General features: G+C 41.4%; 1 protein-coding gene across 1 annotated transcript in view; it reads right to left on the bottom strand.

Annotated features, from left to right (window-relative positions):
* The window catches only part of LOC136626945 (uncharacterized), a 141,911-nt gene that overhangs the window by 23,331 nt on the left and 96,403 nt on the right, over positions 1-22,177 (bottom strand). Inside the window, exon 8 of the mRNA XM_066601902.1 lies at positions 10,400-10,630. Within this exon, the coding sequence (XP_066457999.1) occupies positions 10,400-10,630 (231 nt within the window). The remainder of the gene's footprint in view (positions 1-10,399; positions 10,631-22,177) is intronic.

Here is a 22,177-nt window from a genome sequence, read left to right as displayed (position 1 = left end):
CTGCATACTCAGTGCAGCAAGCCCCGGAGATTTCCCTGTCACAATACCTGCCAAAAAATGTTGCAATGTGATTGTTGCAATCCCTAATAAATACTTGCAAGATTAAATTGCACTGTTGACCCATTTAAAAGACCTGTCCAGTAAGGCATGACATGGTAATAATAAACCTGCCACTGAAGGGGTTAAAGGATACATTAAAAAGTAGCATTGAGAAATCGATAATATGTGTGATAAGCTAGGGCAATCCAAAGTACTAGCTTCTATGTCCACCCAATGCTTAGATGAGTCATCTAGCTATCAGCTTTTTAATTGGTCAAATAAAGCAACATGGTAGTAATTTTTTAAACAGGGACAACCCAAGCCCCCCAGGAAAGAGTGGATATACCCCCAGGAAAGGGTACAATATTCTAGATGCCACTCTTGCTCGTTGGTTACGCCAGATAAACTGCAGTAACAGATTTTGCAATTCGATTTGTATTGACAGCATCATTTTAAAGCAAATAAAATATTTGTTTAAAAAAAAGTAGCACTTAGCATTTGTCAATCTGCAGATAGAATGTGCAAAGGAACATTTAGGAGAATTTTAAAAGCTCTTTAGGTAACTCTCAGTGGAAGGATCTACGCTATAACTTTGCTGTTATACGATCAAAATATAATTAAAAATTGAATTAAAAATAATCAAATGTTTATTATAATGGAATCTCAATCATTAGCTGTGCATAGACAAACATTTAGTTAGGAGGAAACATCTGAGAAAAAAACATTTCTCCAGGAAATTACAAAATTGTTAATGGCTAATTTGCAGGGATATTAAACTGCATCAGGATGTATAAATCTAATTAGTAGACTAAAATAAGTTTCCAGAATAAGCCACTTTTAATTACTTGTTTTCTTTCTTAAAATTGCAGAATGGTTAAATCCAGGAATGCGTAAGGATATGTCATGTATACATCCATCTGATCAATGAAAAAGGGAAACGGTAGGTTTTTTGAAAACTGAAATGAAAAATCTCTCATATATACCAAAGAGGCATATGCGGCCGCCATAAACAAGGGAAAGTTATAGAATACATGTTTGTGCATATGTGTAATTTTTTGAATACTTTTTTGTCACGCAAACATATTCAGGAAACGTATGAACAGAGCTTTACTATGATATGAGATGCATAAGTTTCTTTTATCACTTGTATGAGCAATTGGCACTACTAGGTAACAGTTTATAATGGTGGCATGTACATACTACCCTTTTTCCAAACAGTACGACTATCCTCTAAAAATCACTTGTCTATATACATATGCACACACACACGTTGGGGCTTATGTATTATTCTTTAGATGCCATAAGCCACAGTTTTGGTGTATATGCTAAAACTGCACCTTTCAGGGCAGTTATTTTGTGCCACGCCACTAAAAAGGACAAATGTGTAGCCGGATTATTAGGCCTGTTTGACACGGGCTACAAAATCTGGCTACAAAATTGTCCCTAAAAAATTCATGTACGTGAAGCCCATGGTTTCCAATGGGTTCCTTCAGGCTACAAAACATCTCTCATGTGAAATAACCCATTGGAAAGCATGGGCTTCACATACATGCGTTTTGTAGCAAGATTTTGTAGCCCGTGTGAAAGAAGCCTTATGAAAAGAGGTAATATGCTACATGTGAAATCCCACCAAGGCTCTTTTCAAATCTGAGTTGTGGTTTTCATTTGCCACGTCACAAAGCCATATCACTTGGACAAATACAATTGACACCAATAGTGCCTCACGGACCCCACTGATTAAGAGAGGGGTCTCTTAGATTCCATTGAAAGGTCCATCAAATGCCTGGAAAAAAAACAGCAAATAGCACTATTTTTCCCATTAACCCCTTCCCGCTCCTGGACGTACCTGGTACGTCATGGTAGCGGGATACTTCCCGCAACATGACGTACCTGGTACGTCATGCCATTAAAGTGTCGCCGCGGTGACAATCGCGGCGACACAGCAGTGATGTCTGCTGACATAGTCAGCAGACAAGTGCTGCGTCCGGGCTGGGGACCAATCAGAGCGGTCCCTCCCCCACGATCGCTGTGATTGGTCAGGGAAAAACTCCCTGACCAATCACAGCGCAGCAGCGGACTTCGCGCTGTTTACAGTAGGGGCTCCATGTGCAAGCATCCGGTGCTTGTAGATAGAGCACCTACTGTGATAAAAAAGAGCGATTAGTGTGTAGATTAGGCAGGGAGTGAGTGTAGTGTAGCGTAGTGTAGTGTAGTGTAGTGTAGTGTAGTGTAGTGTAGTGTAGCAGAGTGGAGTTAGTGATCAGTGTAGTGGAGAGGAGTTAGTCATCAGTGTGGTGTAGTGGAGTGTAGTGTAGTGTAGTGGAGTGTAGTGTAGTGTAGTGGAGTGTAGTGTAGCAGAGTGGAGTTAGTGATCAGTGTAGTGGAGAGGAGTTAGTCATCAGTGTAGTGGAGAGGAGTTAGTCATCAGTGTAGTGTAGTGTAGTGTAGTGTAGTGGAGTGTAGTGTAGTGGAGTTAGTGATCAGTGTAGTGGAGAGGAGTTAGTCATCAGTGTGGTGTAGTGGAGTGAGTGTTAGTGATCAGTGTGGTGTAGTGTAGTGAGTGTAGTGAGTGATTGATCAGGCAGTGTAGTGTAGTGAGTGTAGTGAGTGATTGATCAGGCAGTGTAGTGTAGCAGAGTGGAGTGAGTGATCAGAAGTGCAGTGTAGTGTAGTGAGTGAGGGATCTGTAGTGTGTGATCAGAAGTGTAGTGAGTGAGCTGTAGCGTGCGATCAGCAGTGTAGTGTAGCGCAGCGTGTAGTCAGTGTATCCCTTGGTGTAAAAAAATTTAAAAAAAGTTCCTGTTGTTCCCATTTCGTTACCTGTCCCGTCACCCGTTATTAGTTAGTGTAGCGTGTCGTTAGTCCGTCTAGCGTGTCGTTAGTCCGTGTACTGTCAGTGTATTCGTCTGTGTAAAATAAAAAAACAAAAAAACAAAAAAAGTTCCTGTTGTTCCCATTTCGTTACCTGTCCCGTCACCCGTCATTAGTTAGTGTAGCGTGTCGTTAGTCCGTCTAGTGTGTAGTGTGTCGTTAGTCCGTGTTGTGTCAGTGTATTCGTCTGTGTAAAAAAAAAAAAAATTAAAAAAAAAAACACTTACGTGAATACACCACATAAGTTTCCGCGTTCTTTCCGACCCCCGTCCCGTGGTCACCCCATCCCGCAGTGTCCCATCTAATAAAACTTTTTCCCCGTGTGCCCCATTTTATATAAATATGGCCCGCAGGAGGTACACTTCAGAGGAACTGTATGCAATCATTGCATCAGACTCGGACTCAGGTAGTGGTGATGACGACCCCACTTTTTTGGCATTCTCCGACTCCTCATCCTCATCCAGCGAGTCTGAGCTCCCTGCACCCCCGAGAAGGCGTCCAAGGACCGCCACTGACCCCAATGCATCAGATGCTCACTGGAGTACCCCGGAAGATTACAGACCCCAGATCCCTGATTTTATTGGGAACCCAGGGATTCAATTTGACACGGAAGGGCTCAGAGGGAAGGACTTCTTCAAGTTTTTTTTTTCTGAAGAGTTCATTGCCCATATTGTTACCCAGACTAATTTGTACGCCCAGAATTTTATAGAAGAAAATCCCACCTCCAGCTATGCCAGACCCGATAAGTGGACCCCTGTGGATGCACCAGAGATAAAAAAATTTGGGGGGCTTATACTAACCATGGGGCTAATAAAGAAGCCAACAATCAGGGCGTACTGGTCTACCGATATGTTGTACCACACCCCAATGTTCCGCATGGCGATGTCGAGGACGCGCTTTGAGTGTATTTTAAAATTTCTGCACTACAATGACAACCAGCTGTGCCCCCCCAGCGATCACCCCAATTACGATCGGTTGTATAAGATCAGGCCCGTAATAGACCATTTTAACGCCAAGTTTGCCCAGGCGTATGCCCCACAGATAAACATTGCAGTAGACGAGTCCCTGGTACACTTCAACGGGAGGCTAAAATTCCGCCAGTACCTGCCCAGTAAGCGGGCACGGTATGGTGTGAAGTTGTACAAGCTGTGCGAAAGTACATCAGGGTACACCCACAAGTTCCGTATTTACGAGGGGAAGGACACTAAAATTGAGCCCCCAGAATGCCCCCCCGTGCTGGGAGTAACAGGGAAAATAGTGTGGGAACTGGTGCACCCACTATTAGACCAGGGTTACCATCTGTACCTGGATAACTTTTATACCAGTGTCCCCCTGTTTCAGTGCCTCGCTTCCAGAGGAACAGTGGCATGTGGCACTGTTCGGAAAAATCAAAAAAGCCTCCCTAAGACGCTGCTTGGGCAACTGCTCAGAAGGGGTGAGAGCCGGGCTCAATGCAGCGACAATGTATTGTGCGTTAAATATAAGGACAAGAGGGATGTCCTTATGTTGACGACAATACACGGCCACAGCAGTACCCCCTGCCCAGTACGAGGTACCAGTGCAGAGACCCCCAAACCAGACTGCGTCCTCGACTATAATAAGTACATGGGAGGGGTCGATCTATCAGACCAGGTACTGGAGCCCTATAGAGCCATGCGGAAAACACGGGTGTGGTACAAAAAACTGTCCGTGCACCTCGTACAGATGGCACTGTATAATGCCTACGTGCTGTTCCGAGGTGCAGGCCACAGGGGGACATTCCTTGAATTTCAAGAGGAAGTTATCAAGGACCTAATATTTGGGGACCAGGAGGTGGGGGAGAGGCCCAGTACTTCTGGAAGCGAGGCCACAAGAATTGTACCAGGGCAGCATTTTCTCAGTGAAATTCCCTCCACTGCGACGAAGGGAAGGACCCAAAAGAGGTGCAGAGTGTGCTACAAACAGGGGATAAGAAAAGACACCATATACCAGTGTGAAACTTGCCCCACACAACCCGCCCTCTGTATAAATGAGTGTTTTAAGATCTACCACACGTCCCTGAAATTTTAATTTTTTTATGGCCCTGACGTTTTACCCTGATGTACTTCGCACAGCTTGTACATAAAGCCACATGCTAAGTCCTTCCCTTCTGAGCCCTGCGCCCTAAAAACAGTTTAGATTCACATATGGGGCATTTCCCTGTTGGGTAACATCATGGATTACGTTTTCTCCTTCTGCCCCTGGTAAAAAATAAAAATCTGGGCCTAAACTGAGCATTATTGGAAAAATGTGAATTTTTCGTTCTCAACTCAAATTGTTAAAAAAAATTCCTCAAATACCTGTGGGTTCAAACCGCTCACTACACCCCTTAAAAAATTCCCTGAGGGGTGTAGTTTCCAAAATGGGGTCAGTTGTTGGGGGTCTCAATTGCACTGGTACCTCAGGGGCACTGCAAACACTACACGGTGTCTGAAAATTATTCCAGCAAAATCTGCATTCAAAAAAAGCGCTCCTTTCTTTCTGAGCCCTGCTATGTGCCCAAACAACAGTTTACATCCACATATGGGGCATTTCCGTGCTCGAGAGTAATTGGGTAACGCATTATGGACTATGTTTTCTCCTTCTGCCCCTGGTGAAAAATAAAAATCTGGGCCTAAAGCTGAACATTATGTGAAAAATGTGAATTTTTCGTTCTCAACTCAAATTGTTAAAAAAAATTCCTCAAATACCTGTGGGTTCAAACCGCTCACTACACCCCTTAAAAAATTCCCTGAGGGGTGTAGTTTCCAAAATGGGGTCAGTTGTTGGGGGTCTCAAATGCACTGGTACCTCAGGGGCACTGCAAACACTACATGGGGTCTGAAAATTATTCCAGCAAAATCTGCATTCAAAAAAAGCGCTCCTTTCTTTCTGAGCCCTGCCATGTGCCCAAATAACAGTTTACATCCACATATGGGGCATTTCCGTGCTCGAGAGTAATTGGGTAATGCATTATGGACTATGTTTTCTCCTTCTGCCCCTGGTGAAAAATGAAAATCTGGGCCTAAAGCTGAACATTATTGGAAAAATCTGAATTTTTCGTTCTCAACTCAAATTGTTAAAAAAAATTCCTCAAATACCTGTGGGTTCAAACCGCTCACTACACCCCTTAAAAAATTCCCTGAAGGGTGTAGTTTCCAAAATGGGGTCGGTTGTTGGGGGTTTCAAATGCACTGGTACCTCAGGGGCACTGCAAACACTACATGGGGTCTGAAAATTATTCCAGCAAAATCTGCATTCAAAAAGCCAAGAAGCGCTCCTATCCTTCTGAGTCCTGCCATGTGCCCATACAACAGGCTACGTCCACATATGGGGCATTTCCGTGTTCGAGAGCAACTGGGTAACGCATCATGGGGTACGTTTTTTCCTTCTGCCACTGGTAAAAAATATAAATCTGGGCCTAAAGCTGAACATTATGTGAAAAATGTGATTTTTTTGTATTGAACTCAAACTGTTAAAAAAATTCCTCAAATACCTGTGGGTTCAAACCGCTCACTACACCCCTTAAAAAATTCCCTGAGGGGTGTAGTTTCCAAAATGGGGTCAGTTGTTGGGGGTTTCAAATGCAGTGGTACCTCAGGGGCACTGTAAACACTACATGGGGTCTGAAAATTATTCCAGCAAAATCTGCATTCAAAAAGCCAAGAAGCGCTCCTATCCTTCTGAGTCCTGCCATGTGCCCATACAACAGGCTACGTCCACATATGGGGTATTTCCGTGTTCGAGAGCAACTGGGTAACGCATCATGGGGTACGTTTTTCCTTCTGCCACTGGTGAAAAATGAAAATCTGGGCCTAAAGCTAAACATTATGTGAAAAATTGGATTTTTTCGTATTGAACTCAAACTGTTAAAAAAAATTCCTCAAACATCTGTGGGTTCAAACCGCTCACTACACCCCTTAATAAATTCCCTGAGGGGTGTAGTTTCCAAAATGGGGTCAGTTATTGGGGGTTTCAAATGTACTGCTACCTCAGGGGCACTGCAAACACTACATGGGGTCTGAAAATTATTCCTGCCAAATCTACATTCAAAAAGACAAGAAGCGCTCCTTTCCTTCTGAGACCTACCATGTGCCCATACAACAGGCTACGTCCACATATGGGGCATTTCTAAAAACTGCGGAATCTGGGTAATACATTCCAAGTTTTGTTTCTTTGCTAACTCCTACTGTTTTATATAAAAAAAAAGGTTTAATATTGAAAATCAGTAGAAAAAAGGAACTGTTCTAATTTTTGATGCACTTTCCTTTAATTCCTGTAAAACATCTAAAGGGTTAATAAACTTTCTAAATGCCATTTTGAATACTTTGAAGGGTGCTGATTTTAAAATGGGGCAATTCATGGGGGATTCTAATATACAGGCTCGGCAAAACTATGTCTGAACTGCATTGGTCCTTAAAAAATTAAGATTTTGAAATTTGCTAGTAAATGTGAAAAATTACTGCTAAATTTATATACTTTGTGGAGTCTGCAAAAAGTAAAATAACACTTAAAAAATGATTGCTGTGTAAAGTAGGCCTATGGGAAATGTTAATTAATAACTATGTTGTGGTGTTTGACTTTCTATCTTACAAAGAAAACAATTCAAAGTTTGAAAATTGTGAATTTTTCCAAATTTTCAGTAAATTTGGATTTTTTTTCCTGATAAGGACAAAATTTATTGATGAAATTTTTACACTAACATAAAGTACAATATGTCACGAAAAAACAATCTCAGAATCACCTTGATAAGTAAAAGCATTCAAAAGTTATTAGCACAGAAAGTGACAGATGTCAGATTTGAAAAATAAGGCTTGGTCCTTAAGCTCAAAATAGGCCATGTCATTAAGGGGTTAAATATCGCGGAACTTCGACCAAAAGCTCTATTCTATATAATAAGAATAGGGCCTTAGTATTTACATAAAATCCACCAACAGTAATTAGCATAACAGGAAAATTCTATAATTTTCACTTTCTAAGGAGGTTTTCTGCAAGAATGTTCAAAATTCTCTTGACTGCTCCTTAGCAATCAACTACAAGCTGGCACTTTGTGATCTTTGCTTCTAGTATGCACAAAAGGCACTAAAAGTTATGTACTTTAACAGGTAGTTACGGTTAACTCAACAGTAATCAAAATAATTCCTAAAGGGTTTGCCCAGCCCCCCTTCTCCCACCCTACATGCCGTGACAACCATGTGCTGCCCAGTAAGTAGTAACTAGAATAGGTCAAGTGCAGTATATTTGCTGGGTATCAAATGGTTGCATTGGCAACTGTCCCACCTGGCACTCATGAGCATCTCTTCACACCCAATGTCAGATTGGGCAAAAGAGAATGGCGGGACAATCCCAGGAACAGGAAGCCTGTATGTAAGGCTTCTTTAAAAATACAACATGGTTTATATGCATTATGTTTCAGTTTGCCTCTAGAAGGTTATGACAGGAATAAGAACTGGCATGTGGTATATCACCCAAGTGAACTCTCGTAAAGAAATACATTGTAATTAAAGTTAAAATGCTAGGTATCAATAAAGAAAAAAATGAGAAAAAATAAAAGACAACCAAAATAAAACATGCTAATTTTACAGATAAATTAGTAAATTCTCAAAAGAAAAACCCAGACACTATTAACAAAGGACTAAAGAAGATTTGTAACTTAAAATTCATACGGAATACATAAAAAATGAATAGATTAACACACACAAACTTCAAAAAAAATATTTTTTTCAAGGTACAAAGCAATCCCTCCTGTATTATGATTCAAGTTCAAAAAGAGCGTGAAAATTAGCTTTGAGCTAAATAACCGTTAAAGATTAAATGGAAAAATATTCCCTACAGAATATATCAATTTATTATGTTGCTTTATGTGCTGTAAAGATGCACAAACGCCTCTTAACTGCAGCAAATACCTGCGGGGAAATTTAAATGAAATCTGTCAGTCAGTTTAAAAGTTAGAAAACTACGGAAAAAAAGTGAAGTGCATGTTTATAGTAATGATAAAAAAAACAGTTTGAGTCTAAAACAGGGTTTTTCAATCTTTTTCCATGGAGCTTCATGAGTGAGAATATGGTAATGCCTGGGCTTCACCAATGCTCACAGTCCATGGTAGAAAATGATCACAGTTTCCCTGTTACCCAGTATAACATTAAAAGAAGTACAAAATAGTTAAATGTGTTGATAAACCTGAAACTTGTCAGACTTTAAAAAGGCGCATTGTTATGAACGCCTGTCAAAATCCTGACCAAGCATACAAAAATAAAAGTTACAATCAAGATTAGGAGGGACTGTTTTTTTTTATCTCTCATAGGCCACCCTTTAGATCTCTCTTGTCTGAAAATGAATTAGTTTAAGCATGGGGAAGTTATTTATTGACCCACTAGTACCAGTTTTCTTTTGTAAAAGAAAAGTTACAAATTTTGTTGCATGCTAGATTTGTGCAAAAAGTTTCCAACTTTTGTTTTTCTACTGTACTTGCTACTTTTCAAAAAACTGGATTGGGGTTAAAAGAAAGCACAGGGTCTCCCATGGCCAACAGATTTACTATAAATTATAGTATAAATCTATGCCTGCTCATAGCTGGTGAATATATTTGCTCTTCTGATTCACACTGTTATTTAAAAAAATAAATAATTTATATCCATATGTTCCAATAAAATGCTGAAAAGCTGTCATTGTTGTCCATATTAACTAACCACGGCAGAGCTTTCCTTTTTCGATAGCAGAATATGAAACAAAAGTTGTGTGATAATCAGTTGTAATAGGCAACAAAGACAGTTTTCTTTCAGAAAGCATACATAAAAACTGCCCCAGTGTTTTTGTAAGCCAAAATATATGCAAATAGGGGATGGGAAAAAACGTTCACAGTGCTACCTACTGGAAGGTGATTTCTTTAGAGGTCAATGCTTGGCCTTACAATAGGCCTTGACAACATAGTATGTTAGACTGAATGAATACAATGTCCATCTAGTTCAACCTATTTCCACCCTCTAGCTGATCCAGAGGAAGGCAAAAACCTCAAGAGGCAGAAGCCAATGAGCCCAACTTCCTTCCCGACTCCATAATGGCAATCAGAATAGTTCCTACCTGACTGTAAGACACGGAACTACAAACCCGCTGATCCCCTAATGTCTATATCCTGTAATATCCTTCCGCTGTAGAAAGGCATCTATTTTCCTCTTAAATTCCTCTATGGATTTTGTCATCACCACGTCCTCAGGCAGAGAGTTTATGACTAAGGATATAAGCCCCACTAGGGTCTTCTCCAGTAGTAAGAGACACTCATCTGTAGTCCTTTGTCAGTGCGGAGCAGGGTTCTGGTTGGCTGGGTGAGAGGCCTTTAATGTGGGCTGGGAGAATAAAGTTTCTCTTTGAGGAGAGCATCAACTTGGCGTAAGGATTCAAAATGTGAAACGATAAAAAAAATGTCTAACAGTTCACAGATGTTTAGATGATGCTGGTGATATATACTAAAGGAAAACAATAGGCATCTACTCACCCAAGGTGCAGATGGCACAATGAGCGTCATTGTGAGAAGATCTCTGCAACATTCCTCCAAGGACTGATTACATCTTGTCAAATGATTTATTAACCTGGAATATGTAACAGTCGGAAGAACATGTTGTGTTGATTGTGAAGGTTCTGTTCCTGGGGCTAAAATAATGCTCAGTGTTTGTCTTGCAGCATTCAGGTGTCTGAACAATGTACTAAGTTTCCCTTCAAGTGCACTCTGTTAAAAACAAATAAAATTGGAGAAGTCAAACAATATCATCAAACATTCATCTTCAATTCATACTACGGAAACTTTCTAGCAGATTCTTACAATAATGTTGTGCACATGAGCAGAAACTGTTGGCACCCAGAACCGGTAAGACGTAGAGACGGCCAAGATCATCATCTACAGGTAATATAACCCCCTCACACCCTCCAGTCCAGGGACAAAATTTTGCCCCAAACTGGAGGGTTGCTTTAAGGTGATTCTATCATGAGACAGAAGCACTTCTAATACACAAATATATAACCTACCCATAAAGGGTTTCATTAATGAGTGCTAAGAGCTCCAACTATACAGCACAGATGCACATTGTGCTTGGCATCCAACCGAGGAGGCTATCTGGTAGGAGCACTGTGAGGACAGCCCTGCCTGTAAACTACCCTCAGCCAATCTGCCCAGCGGAGCTGACTTCTAGTAATACTGCCTTATTCTGCTGAATACTCAACCCTTTCCTGTCCTCTTTAAATGGGTTGACTAGTTACCGGAAAGCATTGCCCCTATATAGTAACCCCTCTTCTGCCGAGGAGATTCAGCGCTCTAGCCCCGCTGTTCTCTCAGTATTTGTCAAGAAAGATTATGCCATTGACATTCACCTGACCACTGCAGCCAATCAGAGGCTGCTGCGTCACCGTTCTGAACTTCTGGCAACATGACACCCAGGATGTGGGCACTGATGCCAGAAGAACGGGTGGTGGCGCTGCAGCCTCTGATTGGCAGTAGAGGTCAGGTGACTTCCAGGGACATCATCTTCTATAACAAACACTGGGATAACGGTAGGGCTACAGTGTTGGATCCCCATGGCAAAGGAGAGGTGTTTTTTAATTTTACTTTAACACAGTTGGAGCTATAGTGCCAATGTTGTCCGGTAAATGGACAATCCCTTTACGGTGCATGTCAATCACAGACAGACAAAGTCAGGTTGCATGTATATGTTAAAACCACAGATTAGTGTACTAAATTGTAATGCGGAAAACATGCCAATCAGGGTGCGATAGATTTAAAATTATTTAATACTTTCTTGCCCTGTAACAAATACAAAGACTATCATCTTAAACACAGATTTTTGTATAGAGCTATATGAAGAACAGTTTTTCAAGAATGATCCTCTTTCAGGCAAATGATTCCTTAAATGACTGATTTAGTGGGGCCATCAACCCCTGCTTATCAATGTGATTACTATCGAGCATGTATATATCTATCAGATATTGCATAAACATGCCTTTTATATTTGTGACAGTTTTATACTATCCTTGTATGTGCAATGAATGTCCTAAGACATATTAACGTAAGAAAATGCAATAAGATTTGTTTCAAAAAAATATATGAGCGATATATGGTGCAGTAACACCTGAATGGATATATCATGTTTGCTTGTCATGGGAAATGCTCCAAGTAATAGAAGAATCCTTCACACTCCAGGCAATCACATATTGTCTTTCAAAACCAGCTGTAGGTATTGCGAAATGTACAAGATCCCACTATTAAAAAAAACACCAGACTGGACATTTGCCTTTGGATTTAATATATAAACATATTTCAAAGATTTGGCTGAGATAGATTGTTTGTAGAAGAACAGCCTTAAAGCAAGAAAATAAATGTGAACATTGGAAACGAGGATAGTGATATATCACCGGACATGTCCCATTGTTACTAAAGTTTCTTCATTTGCTTTTCTTTAAAACCATCTGGAGAAGTTACATTTACAGCATTTGCTTAAAGGTACTCTCCATTCTCATCATGAAAAGTTATGCTTTTTCTTATATACTTTCTTATATAATTTCTCAAAAAGATGGCTCTCCAGGCAGTATGGCCCAGAGACTATTGACTAAAAATAACCCTGCATAAGGTGTTCAGACAAAAGTTTGTTTGGCTAGAGGGATCCAAATAAATTAAGAACTTGGTATGAATGTAAGTAGGAGTTAGACTTTCTACTTCAATAAGATAAAAAAAAAAACTAAAAACAAAATAATATGTATTGCATAAGCAAAGAATTTCTATAGTTTTAAAAAATATTAAAGATTTTCATGTAGATTCGGAAATGTATTGCTGGTGAGCACTTACATGAAAGGGTTATTCCTATCTGAGAGTTTAATGGTATATGTAACGTCCCGCAGCGACGAGACACGAGGCACACGCTGAGGAGATGGCGGGGGTAGAGATTGCACTTGTCACGGTGGCTCTACCAGACTCCTCCCCAGAGGGATGCGCGTAACCTCAGTCAAGGCACCACTAGGCCTCTTCCAGGCAACTCTTCAGGTGGACCTGAAGAGTTTGTCGCGCATGACGCCACCGTTCCTTTACTCCGTTGGATATCCGACGGGCAGATAAGAAAGTCCACACACAGTTGAATTATTAACTTCAATCACTATGAACGGGCAGTGACTGGAACTTTAATTATCCACTTGAAAACTTCACACACCAGTGGAGGAAAAAGAACATAGGAAGAAAGCGGGCCTACAGTCTGAGTTATCTGTATGACTCCGCTCCTGGACAGACACACTGGAGAAGAGTACTCATTTTACCAATCTCGGAAGGATGGAAGGCTGAGTCATACCTGAACCATGCGGGGATTGAAATTGCAACATTCGGTTGGTGAACATGAGCTTAGGACTACATTTCTGCTGCTTTAACACTCTGCGCCACATGGGGCTGCCATAAACGTTTGATAAATGCAGGTCACACCTCTGGGACCTGTATCTATGTCAAGCTTCAGAGTTAAGGAAACTGTATAGCTTACTGTGCTATGCGGTTTCCATAAAGCGCATTGACTTCTATGGAAGTCAGAGAAACATCATAGCAATGTCTACTCAGCTATTTCTGTAAATGCTGACCACCTCTCTCTGGAGCATTCAGCAAGGTGTTGTGGGGTCTGAACGTGAGAAACATGCACATGTGGGACTGTCACCTATCAGACCTTTATGACATATCCCATGGATATGCGATAAAAGTCCTAGATGAAAAAAACTCCTTTAGGCCTTAGTCAGACGGGCGTTTTTTCGCGCGATTTGCGGATCGCATGACGGATGCGCATCCGCAAATCGCGTGACCGGTGCCCGAAAATCTGCTCCTAGCCGCGTTTCATTAGAAACGGGCCGGAGCTGTCCAGCGCATTGCATTCAATGGAGCCGACAATACAGCAGCTCCATTGAAAGCAATGCGCTGCGGGCGAGTGTGGGATGAATTGTCGGGAAGGGCTGAGCCAATCAGGGGGCAGGTCTGACTCACACCCCCTTCACACCCACTGCAGGCCGGCCGCGCGGAACTCCGGCTGCCGGGAGCAGGTGAGTATGTATATTTTTTTTATTTTAACACTTTTCTGGATGAATTGCAGGGAAGGGCTTATATATTTAAGCCCTTCCTGACAATTCATCCCGCGCACGCCGGCAGCCCATTGCTTTCAATGGAGCCGGCTGTATTGCTGGCTCCATTGAATTCAATGGGCGAACATCGTTCTTCTCTGCCACAGCTGTTACAGCTGTGGCAGAGAAGAATGATTTGTCTTCTATATGTTCTCAATGGGGTCGGCGCTGCTGCCGCCGGCCCCATTGAGCGCATATAGAGAAGAGAACAGGAATCGCAGATCGCAGATAGGTGCGATCTGCGATTTCTGTTCTATAATTTATCGGACGAGCGCATAAAAAGCGCTCATGTGTCCGATACCATTGCAAAGCAATGGTTTTAAAAAATCGCCGGACGCATGCGCATGCGAAAATCGCCCGTCTGACTAAGGCCTCAAGCTGCACTTTAGAAAGAAATTATCTGTACAATCAAAATCTTAAATCTAGGTAATATATAGTTTATTATATATTATTCACATTTTATTACTTTTTTTCTGTTCTTACTTTACTCAGTTTAATTTGCAGTAAAAAAAATTAGAAAGCCATCAACAAGTGGGTTTAATCATGACTGATGGATCTTATTATCGCTTTATTGTCTTATTATCGCTTTAGCAGTCTACTGATTGGTGAAGGTCTCAACACTACGAGTGTTACTGCATATTAATATGTAGCGGATCTGTTGCAGAAATTTCTGCAAGAGAAAATAATTTCCATACAACTGAGTGCGGTCATTTTGGCAGCAAGCAAAGTCCATTTACAAGAATGAATATATCACTAATAGACTAGTTACACCCATAGTGCATTCATAGTGGAACACCATTATGTTGTAAATGGTAAAATACTCAATAGAAACATATATAGAATAGGAGTTAGTGCTCTTGGTTGAAAAACTGCCCAACCTTGGCAGCCAATGGCCCCACGATCAGCAGGATCATGCAGTCACTGGCTGCCGTGGCGGGCCGGAGCTTCAGCCACAAGTGTTTTTTGCTATAAGGAATCCATTGGTTCTAATAGAAGCGATTTGTATGCTGCGCAAATTCCCTTGTGTGAACGAGGCCTTACTGTGCAAACTGAAAATATATACAAAGAATATAAAGGGTATAAAGATATAATACAAAGATACTTTAACATCAAAGTAATTTGCAAAAAGTAACTGCATGAAAACGTACATATAAGGCCGGCTGCACACGACCGGGTTGGATTCCGCATGCGGGAGCCCGCAGCAGAATCCGACCCTGTGCAAAGCCAGCATCCTCACGTTCCTGCCTTTTCTTGTCTTCTTCTGCACTGTAGATGGTCCGCATGGCGAGCCATCGGACATGCACAGTACAGTTTTTTGTTTTTTTTAAATTCCTGCTTTCCTGCGCCGTCACTAGGTGATAACGCGGTTACCCGTGTCCTTTCCGCAATGTCATTGCAGAAGGGCCGCAGGTCAGACGGCTTCCATTGAGTTCAAAGGAAGCAGTCCGTGTGGAATCGGACACTGAAATAGAGCATGCTGCGATTTTTTTTCTCCGCAAGCAGAAAATCGCAAATGATTTCCACTCGCGTGCTGGAATAACTGCTTTTCCATAGCATACTATGGGCGATATTTGCTGCGGACACCCGGCCGTGTGCAGCTGGCCTAATGTGTCATTAAAAACTAGGATGTATAAATGTCACAGCTAGTCAAGAACAATGTATCACCCGATCCGCTCCCTGTTTTTGCTCTAACATTAGAATATAAACATTCTATTTTTATTACAAAAGTATAAATTAGACAATCGCCCAAAACTTTAGTATGTGAACAAGCAAAAACAAAACAGAAAAACATTCTATAAAGTCAAGGCTGTGAAAAGAGTCCCTCTGACAGTGATGGAGAACCAGTGTATGCAGCCAATACCCTTAAGGGACTTCCTGGTCTTGTAAACTGTGACAATACAAATTATTCCTCTGAATTCCCTCCTGAAAAATAATGACACTGCAGAGAAACAGTGATAAAGCGGGCAATAAAATAGTTATGATTAATATAATGATTCCGAACAACAGCCAAAATAAAAAGGCCCTAAAAATACATTTATTACTCCGTTAGCTGTGTTTGTTATAGTCTTTTTTTATTCATCTGGCTGCTTATAAAGAATTGAAAGCATTTACAAACTTACCGTAATTTAGTATATTCAGTAGTTCTTCAGTGCTTTAATTATAAATATGCTTAGTTTATTTGGTGTAATCGTGTATCATCTAGCGCTGAGAGATGACCTGCCTATATGACAAGCAATCTTTAGGGCTCATTCACACGACCATGATTTTGGCGCGTATTACGGCCGCGTGTTACACACAGTGAATGTTGTCAATGAGAGTAAATGGACTTGCATTGATCCATTCACATTAGTGTATAAACACTGCGTGTGGATACGTGTGAGACATAGATCGCAGCATGCCCTATTTCTCTGTGTAGCACACAGCGTGAGCCCTAGATTTTTTTGTATGGGCAGCGTATGCAACGCAATACATTGCATATGGGTGGCAATTCATATGCAACCCCGCTATAAAACAGAGTGGGAAGTTAAAAAAAAAGTCACATTGCGCATGTCCGTGTGTGTGTGAAACGTTGTCATGCGCTGTACACGCGCTACCATACATGGTCTCGGGATCACACAGACCGGTAACATGTTTTACGCATACGGTCATGTGAATAAGGCCTTGCAGGGAGCAACTATTTTTTAGATAGTGGCTCAGAACAATTGTTGAAGTGTACAAACGACAGACTTTCATTTGCTTTAACACAAAGCAGTGATTGTTTGCCTGGATATCACTCATAGGAAGGGATCTCCGTGCCAATTTATTTGCATGTTGTTCAAATATGAATGACTGTGACTTTACAACAGACGAATTTTGATCAAGTATTTCTTTTGGTAAGCTAAAAGGAAGCGACTATCGACTTATCGCTAGTCACCCTGTCGGTGGTCATGTTTACGCGGAACCACTATTGCTTGAATTCACTGTTTTGCGCGATCATGCGGCTGACAGCTGTCCTGTGTAAAGTTAGCTTTAGATAACTACTCAGTCATGCAATGTAGAGTCGTTAAATCATTTAAGACCTTAGCACAGCAAAACAAATCTTTAAATCGGTCATATGCCATGTAGGCATCATTTACTATTGCTAACCTTTAACTCCAGGAGTTGGTACAGCCATTTGATAGAAGAAAAATGTATGTACTACTCTATATTGGAAGATTGCAAGCTATAACCTATCCGCAAGATAGGGGATAATTTATTGATCAGTGGGGGTCTCAGCACGGAGACCCTCACCGACCTTGAAAATGGGGGTGCTGTGTTTACCCGTCCTCTTCACTGCAAGGTTACTGCGCCTCCCTGCGGTGAGGAGGAGACTAAATGGAGCGCTAGTCACACCAGTGCACTAGAGCTCCGTTCACTGTCAATGGGACTGCTGAGATACCCAAGCGACACCCACTCTGTCAGTCCCATTGAAATTAATGGAGTGCTGATCACACATGCTTGGCCAGCAGTCTATTCACAATGATGTCACTGCAGGGGGAGAACTGATCCCTGCAGTGACAGTCAGAGCGGGAAATGGGAGCCTGTTCTGGAGATTGGCAAAGGTCTTAGCGGTGAGATCTCTGCCGAACGACAAGTTATCGCCTATCTCGTGGATAAAGGACAACTTGCAATGTTGGTACAACCCTTTTAAAAGGGTTTACCCAAGAATGGAAAAAAGGGTCTGCCTTGTTTGCCAAAAGAGTGCCATATCTGTCCACGGACTGTCTGTATTGCAGTTCAGCTCGATTCACTTGAATGAGATATACCAAACACAGCTTATGGACAAAGATGGTGTTGTTTTTTGAAAAACAGCAGACCTTTTTATCTAATACTAGCTTACCCGTCGCGCGTTGCTGCGAAGACAGACATACATTCATTCGTTTTTATATATCTAGATAACAACCAATCACAGCGCAGCTTTCATGTTACCTCAGTGGTATAATATATAACAACCAAGCACAGCGCAGCTTTCATGTTACCTCAGTGGTATAATATATAACAACCAAGCACAGCGCAGCTTTCATGTTAACTTAGCAGTATAAAATATAACAACCAATCACAGCGCAGCTTTCATGTTACCTCAGTGGTATAATATATAACAACCAATCACAGCGCAGCTTTCATGTTACCTCAGTGGTATAATATATAACAACCAAGCACAGCGCAGCTTTCATGTTACCTTAGCAGTATAAAATATAACAACCAATCACAGTGCAGCTTTCATGTTACCTCAGCAGTAAGAGAAATAACAACCAATCACAGCGCAGCTTTCATGTTACCTCAGCAGTAAGAGAAATAACAACCAATCACAGCGCAACTTTTATGCTGCCTCAGCAATATAAAAAATAGCAACCAATCACAGCGCAGCTTTCATGTTACCTCTGCGGTATTATATATAGCAACCAATCACAGCACAGCTTTCATTTTACCTCAGCATTCTCAATATCCAGCAATTGTCCTGCGAAATGTTCGGCGGATGCATCATTTTCTGGTTGAACATGCCTCCCGAGGCTCGTAATGCCTTTTGCTTTCGTGCTTGAGATGGAAATCAAACGATCTTTGTCTGGGGGGCATAACTGTTGACGATGCTCGCACGCGCGCCACCTATCGTAGGATAGATGTACTATGCCAGTAATCTTCCCAGGAATGTACTCAACAACTGCCCAAAGTCTCATGGCAATTGGATGAATGGTGTAGTAGCGCAAAAAGGACAGACAGACAGACATACATTCATTTATATATATCAGGAAGTGAGAGAATTAGATTCCGTACGTAAAATTTCGACGCTAATTGTTTTGCGCTTAGAATTGAATAATCGACTTCAGACCCATTAACTTTTCCTATTTATGGCATAATAAATGCCCGTGTCAAATTTCAAGTTTCTATGTGAGAAAATTACATTCCGTACGTAAAATTTGGACGCTAATTCTTTTGCGCATAGAATTGAATAATCGAGTTGGGACCCATTAGCTTTTCCTATTTATGACATATTCAATGCCCGTGCCAAATTTCAAGTTTCTGTGAGAAAATTACATTCCGTACGTAAAATTTGGACGCTAATTCTTTTGCGCATAGAATTGAATAATCAAGTTGGAACCCATTAGCTTTACCTATTTATGACATATTCAATGCTCGTGCCAAATTTCAAGTTTCTATGTGAGAAAATTACATTCCGTACGTAAAATTTGGACGCTAATTCTTTGGCGCATAGAATTGAATAATCGAGTTGGGACCCATTAGCGTTTTCTATTTATGACATATTCAATGCCCGTGCCAAATTTCAAGTTTCTATGACATTGGGAAGCGAGAAAATTAGATTCCGTCCGTAAAATTTGGACGCTAATTCTTTGGCGCTTACAATTGAATAATCGAGTTGGGACCCATTAACTTTTCCTATTTATGACATAATCAATGCTCGTGCCAAATTTCAAGTTTCCATGACATTGGGAAGCGAGAAAATTAGATTCCGTACGTAAAATTTGGACGCTAATTCTTTGGCGCTTAGAATTGAATAATCCAGTTGGGACCCATTACCTTTTCCTATTTATGACATAATCAATGCTCCTGCCAAATTTCCTGTTTCTGCGACATCGGGAAGTGAGAGAATTAGTGGCAACGATGGAAATCGAACGATCTACGTGGGGGGCGTAACTGTCGACGACGCTCGCGCACGCGCCATTTATCATAGAATATTTGTACTATGCCTATAATCTTCCCAGGAGTGTACTCAACAACTTCCCAAAGTTTCATGGCGATCGGATGAATGGTGTAGTAGCGCATAAAGGACAAACACACAGACAGACACACAGACAGACACACAGACAGACACACAGACACGCATACATTCAATTTTATATATATATAGATTTGACGAACCACTAAAACTACAGAAACACTTTTGCTAAATAAATATTTGCCTCTCCCCAGATGAATAGTGATCATTAAAGGGCCATTCCCGTCTTATAAAGTGATTGCATATCATTAGGATAAGCCACCACTCTATGATTGATAGGGCTTGGACCCTCTGGGACTCCCACCAATCCTGCGAATGAAAAGGTTGCAATGCTGATTCAGTGCTCAGTCAGATGAGCGTTTTTTCCCTCGCATATATAGGTGCATAAAAATAAATGCAGACCGCATGTATAAAAAACATGTGACCAAAGCTTCAGGCATATTTTTTATTTGCACTTGTTGTGCAGTCACACGATTGTAAAATTCACACATATAGTGCGGCCGCATTGAAAGCAATGGGAGCAGATCGCTATGCCCTGCTGCGGCCGTGACAGTGACAGCAGGGGATTCCTTGGATGTAAAACCCCTGGATGTTGTCACTTTGTTGTCAATGGCGCCGCTGGCAGTATAGAGAGAAGATCTCGCTCTATTCTGGCTGTGATTGGTCAAAAATCTCAGCCAATCAGAGGCAGCGCTTTCAGAAGGCGGGGATTTTTCAATCCCTGGCCCAAAGAAAATGATGAAGAACAGTGCCGCAGACCCGGGAAGAATACACACCGGAGCCCCAATAGTGCTTCGAGGTAATGTATTATTTTCAGTTTTTTTTCCAGCAGCTAGGGCTCATTTAAGGGCTTTGACAGTAAGATTTCCTACTGTCAAAGTTGCATCAATTTGCACGAAAACCGCGTTTGTGCGAATCGAAAAACACTGTCCTATTTTTTGCAGGTGTGAATTTAAAACGCTTGCAAAAAACGGGCATGTGACCCCTTTCGTTAGAAAGCATTGGTTCTAATAGAGCCCTTTTTTTCACACCTATACATGTGGGGGAAAAAACACTTGTCTGACTGAGCCCTTATTAGTGCTGCATCCCCTAGATTTTCCCTGTGCAGCAACATTATAGCTACCCAGCTGTACAGAAAACTACATCCAACTCCATTTACTTGACAGGAAAAACATTATAAAAGGGGTTTTGAAAAATGAAAAAAAAAAATTTAGCCAGAGGTAGGAAATGCCATAAAATAACAAAATATCAATTACTCACTTGAAAAATCCACCACTGCTCCAGTACTTCTTGATGGTCCTTGTTTACTTTTCTGCAGCAATGATATACCCGTATAACAACATGACTGCTGCGGTCAATTACTGGCTTCAGCCTTCCAAATTATTGCGTCTCACGCCTAACGTCATCTTTTCCACCAACCATCATAAGCGCACATCTTTAGCAAACACCTATACATAAACAAAATGTTCTGCCCACACGGATAGTATAGTACCAATTTATATCCAGGTATACAGAATCCTTTACTTATATGTGTAGTCCATGTGCAATCAGTCTATGTGTTACTTAAAATTCTGATCATTTAAAGATCCACAAAATAAATAGATTATGGCAACAATTTTGCACTGGCAAAACTGCTGACAGTCTCCCTTTAAGTAGATAATATATTGACGGTATGATGATATTCGAATGTAGGGATCCTACATATGTGCCAAGTTTAACTCAACTCTTAAGGCTTTAAGATAGCTTTCTATGCAATTATTTGTCTACCCTTTCAACTGCTTAACAATGGGTTTTAATATGTTAAGATAACTGCTCCAGACTCTACCCCCTCCAATCCATCCTGAATGCGGCAGCCAGGCTCATCTTCCTGTCCAGCCGCTATTCAGACGCCTCTGCCCGGTGCCAGTCACTGCATTTGCTGCATGTCAAATACAGAATTCAATTTAAACTCACTACCTTCATCCATAAAGCTCTCCATAGCACTGCGCTGCCCTACTTTGCCTCCCTCATCTCAATCCTCCACCCAGCCCAAGCTCTACGCTCTACTAACAAAATCAGAGTGCCACTTTAATTTGAACCTCTCATTCCCGCCTCCAAGACTTCCCCAGAGCAGCACCTGTCCTCTGGAATGCGCTACCCCAAACTATCTGGGCAATCCCTGATTCACAAAACTTCAGGTGTGCTCTAAAAACGCACCTCTCCAGGGAGGCATACCCCATCCCCTAAACAAACCCCTGTGTACTCTGCCTGATAACATGCTCTCTGACCTATTGACTGCAATCCCTGCTAGCCGCCATCAATCGCCCCCTGCAGTCACATCGATTCAGCCAACACACGGCCTAATGTCCGACCATTGTTTATGTGTATAGCATCCTACACTCTCCACCTCAC

The sequence above is a fragment of the Eleutherodactylus coqui genome, chromosome 5 (assembly GCF_035609145.1).
Source record: "Eleutherodactylus coqui strain aEleCoq1 chromosome 5, aEleCoq1.hap1, whole genome shotgun sequence".
Classification (NCBI taxonomy): Eukaryota; Metazoa; Chordata; class Amphibia; order Anura; family Eleutherodactylidae; genus Eleutherodactylus; species Eleutherodactylus coqui.
The sequence above is the reverse complement of the archived record's forward strand: the minus strand, read 5'-3'. Positions and strand labels throughout refer to the sequence as shown.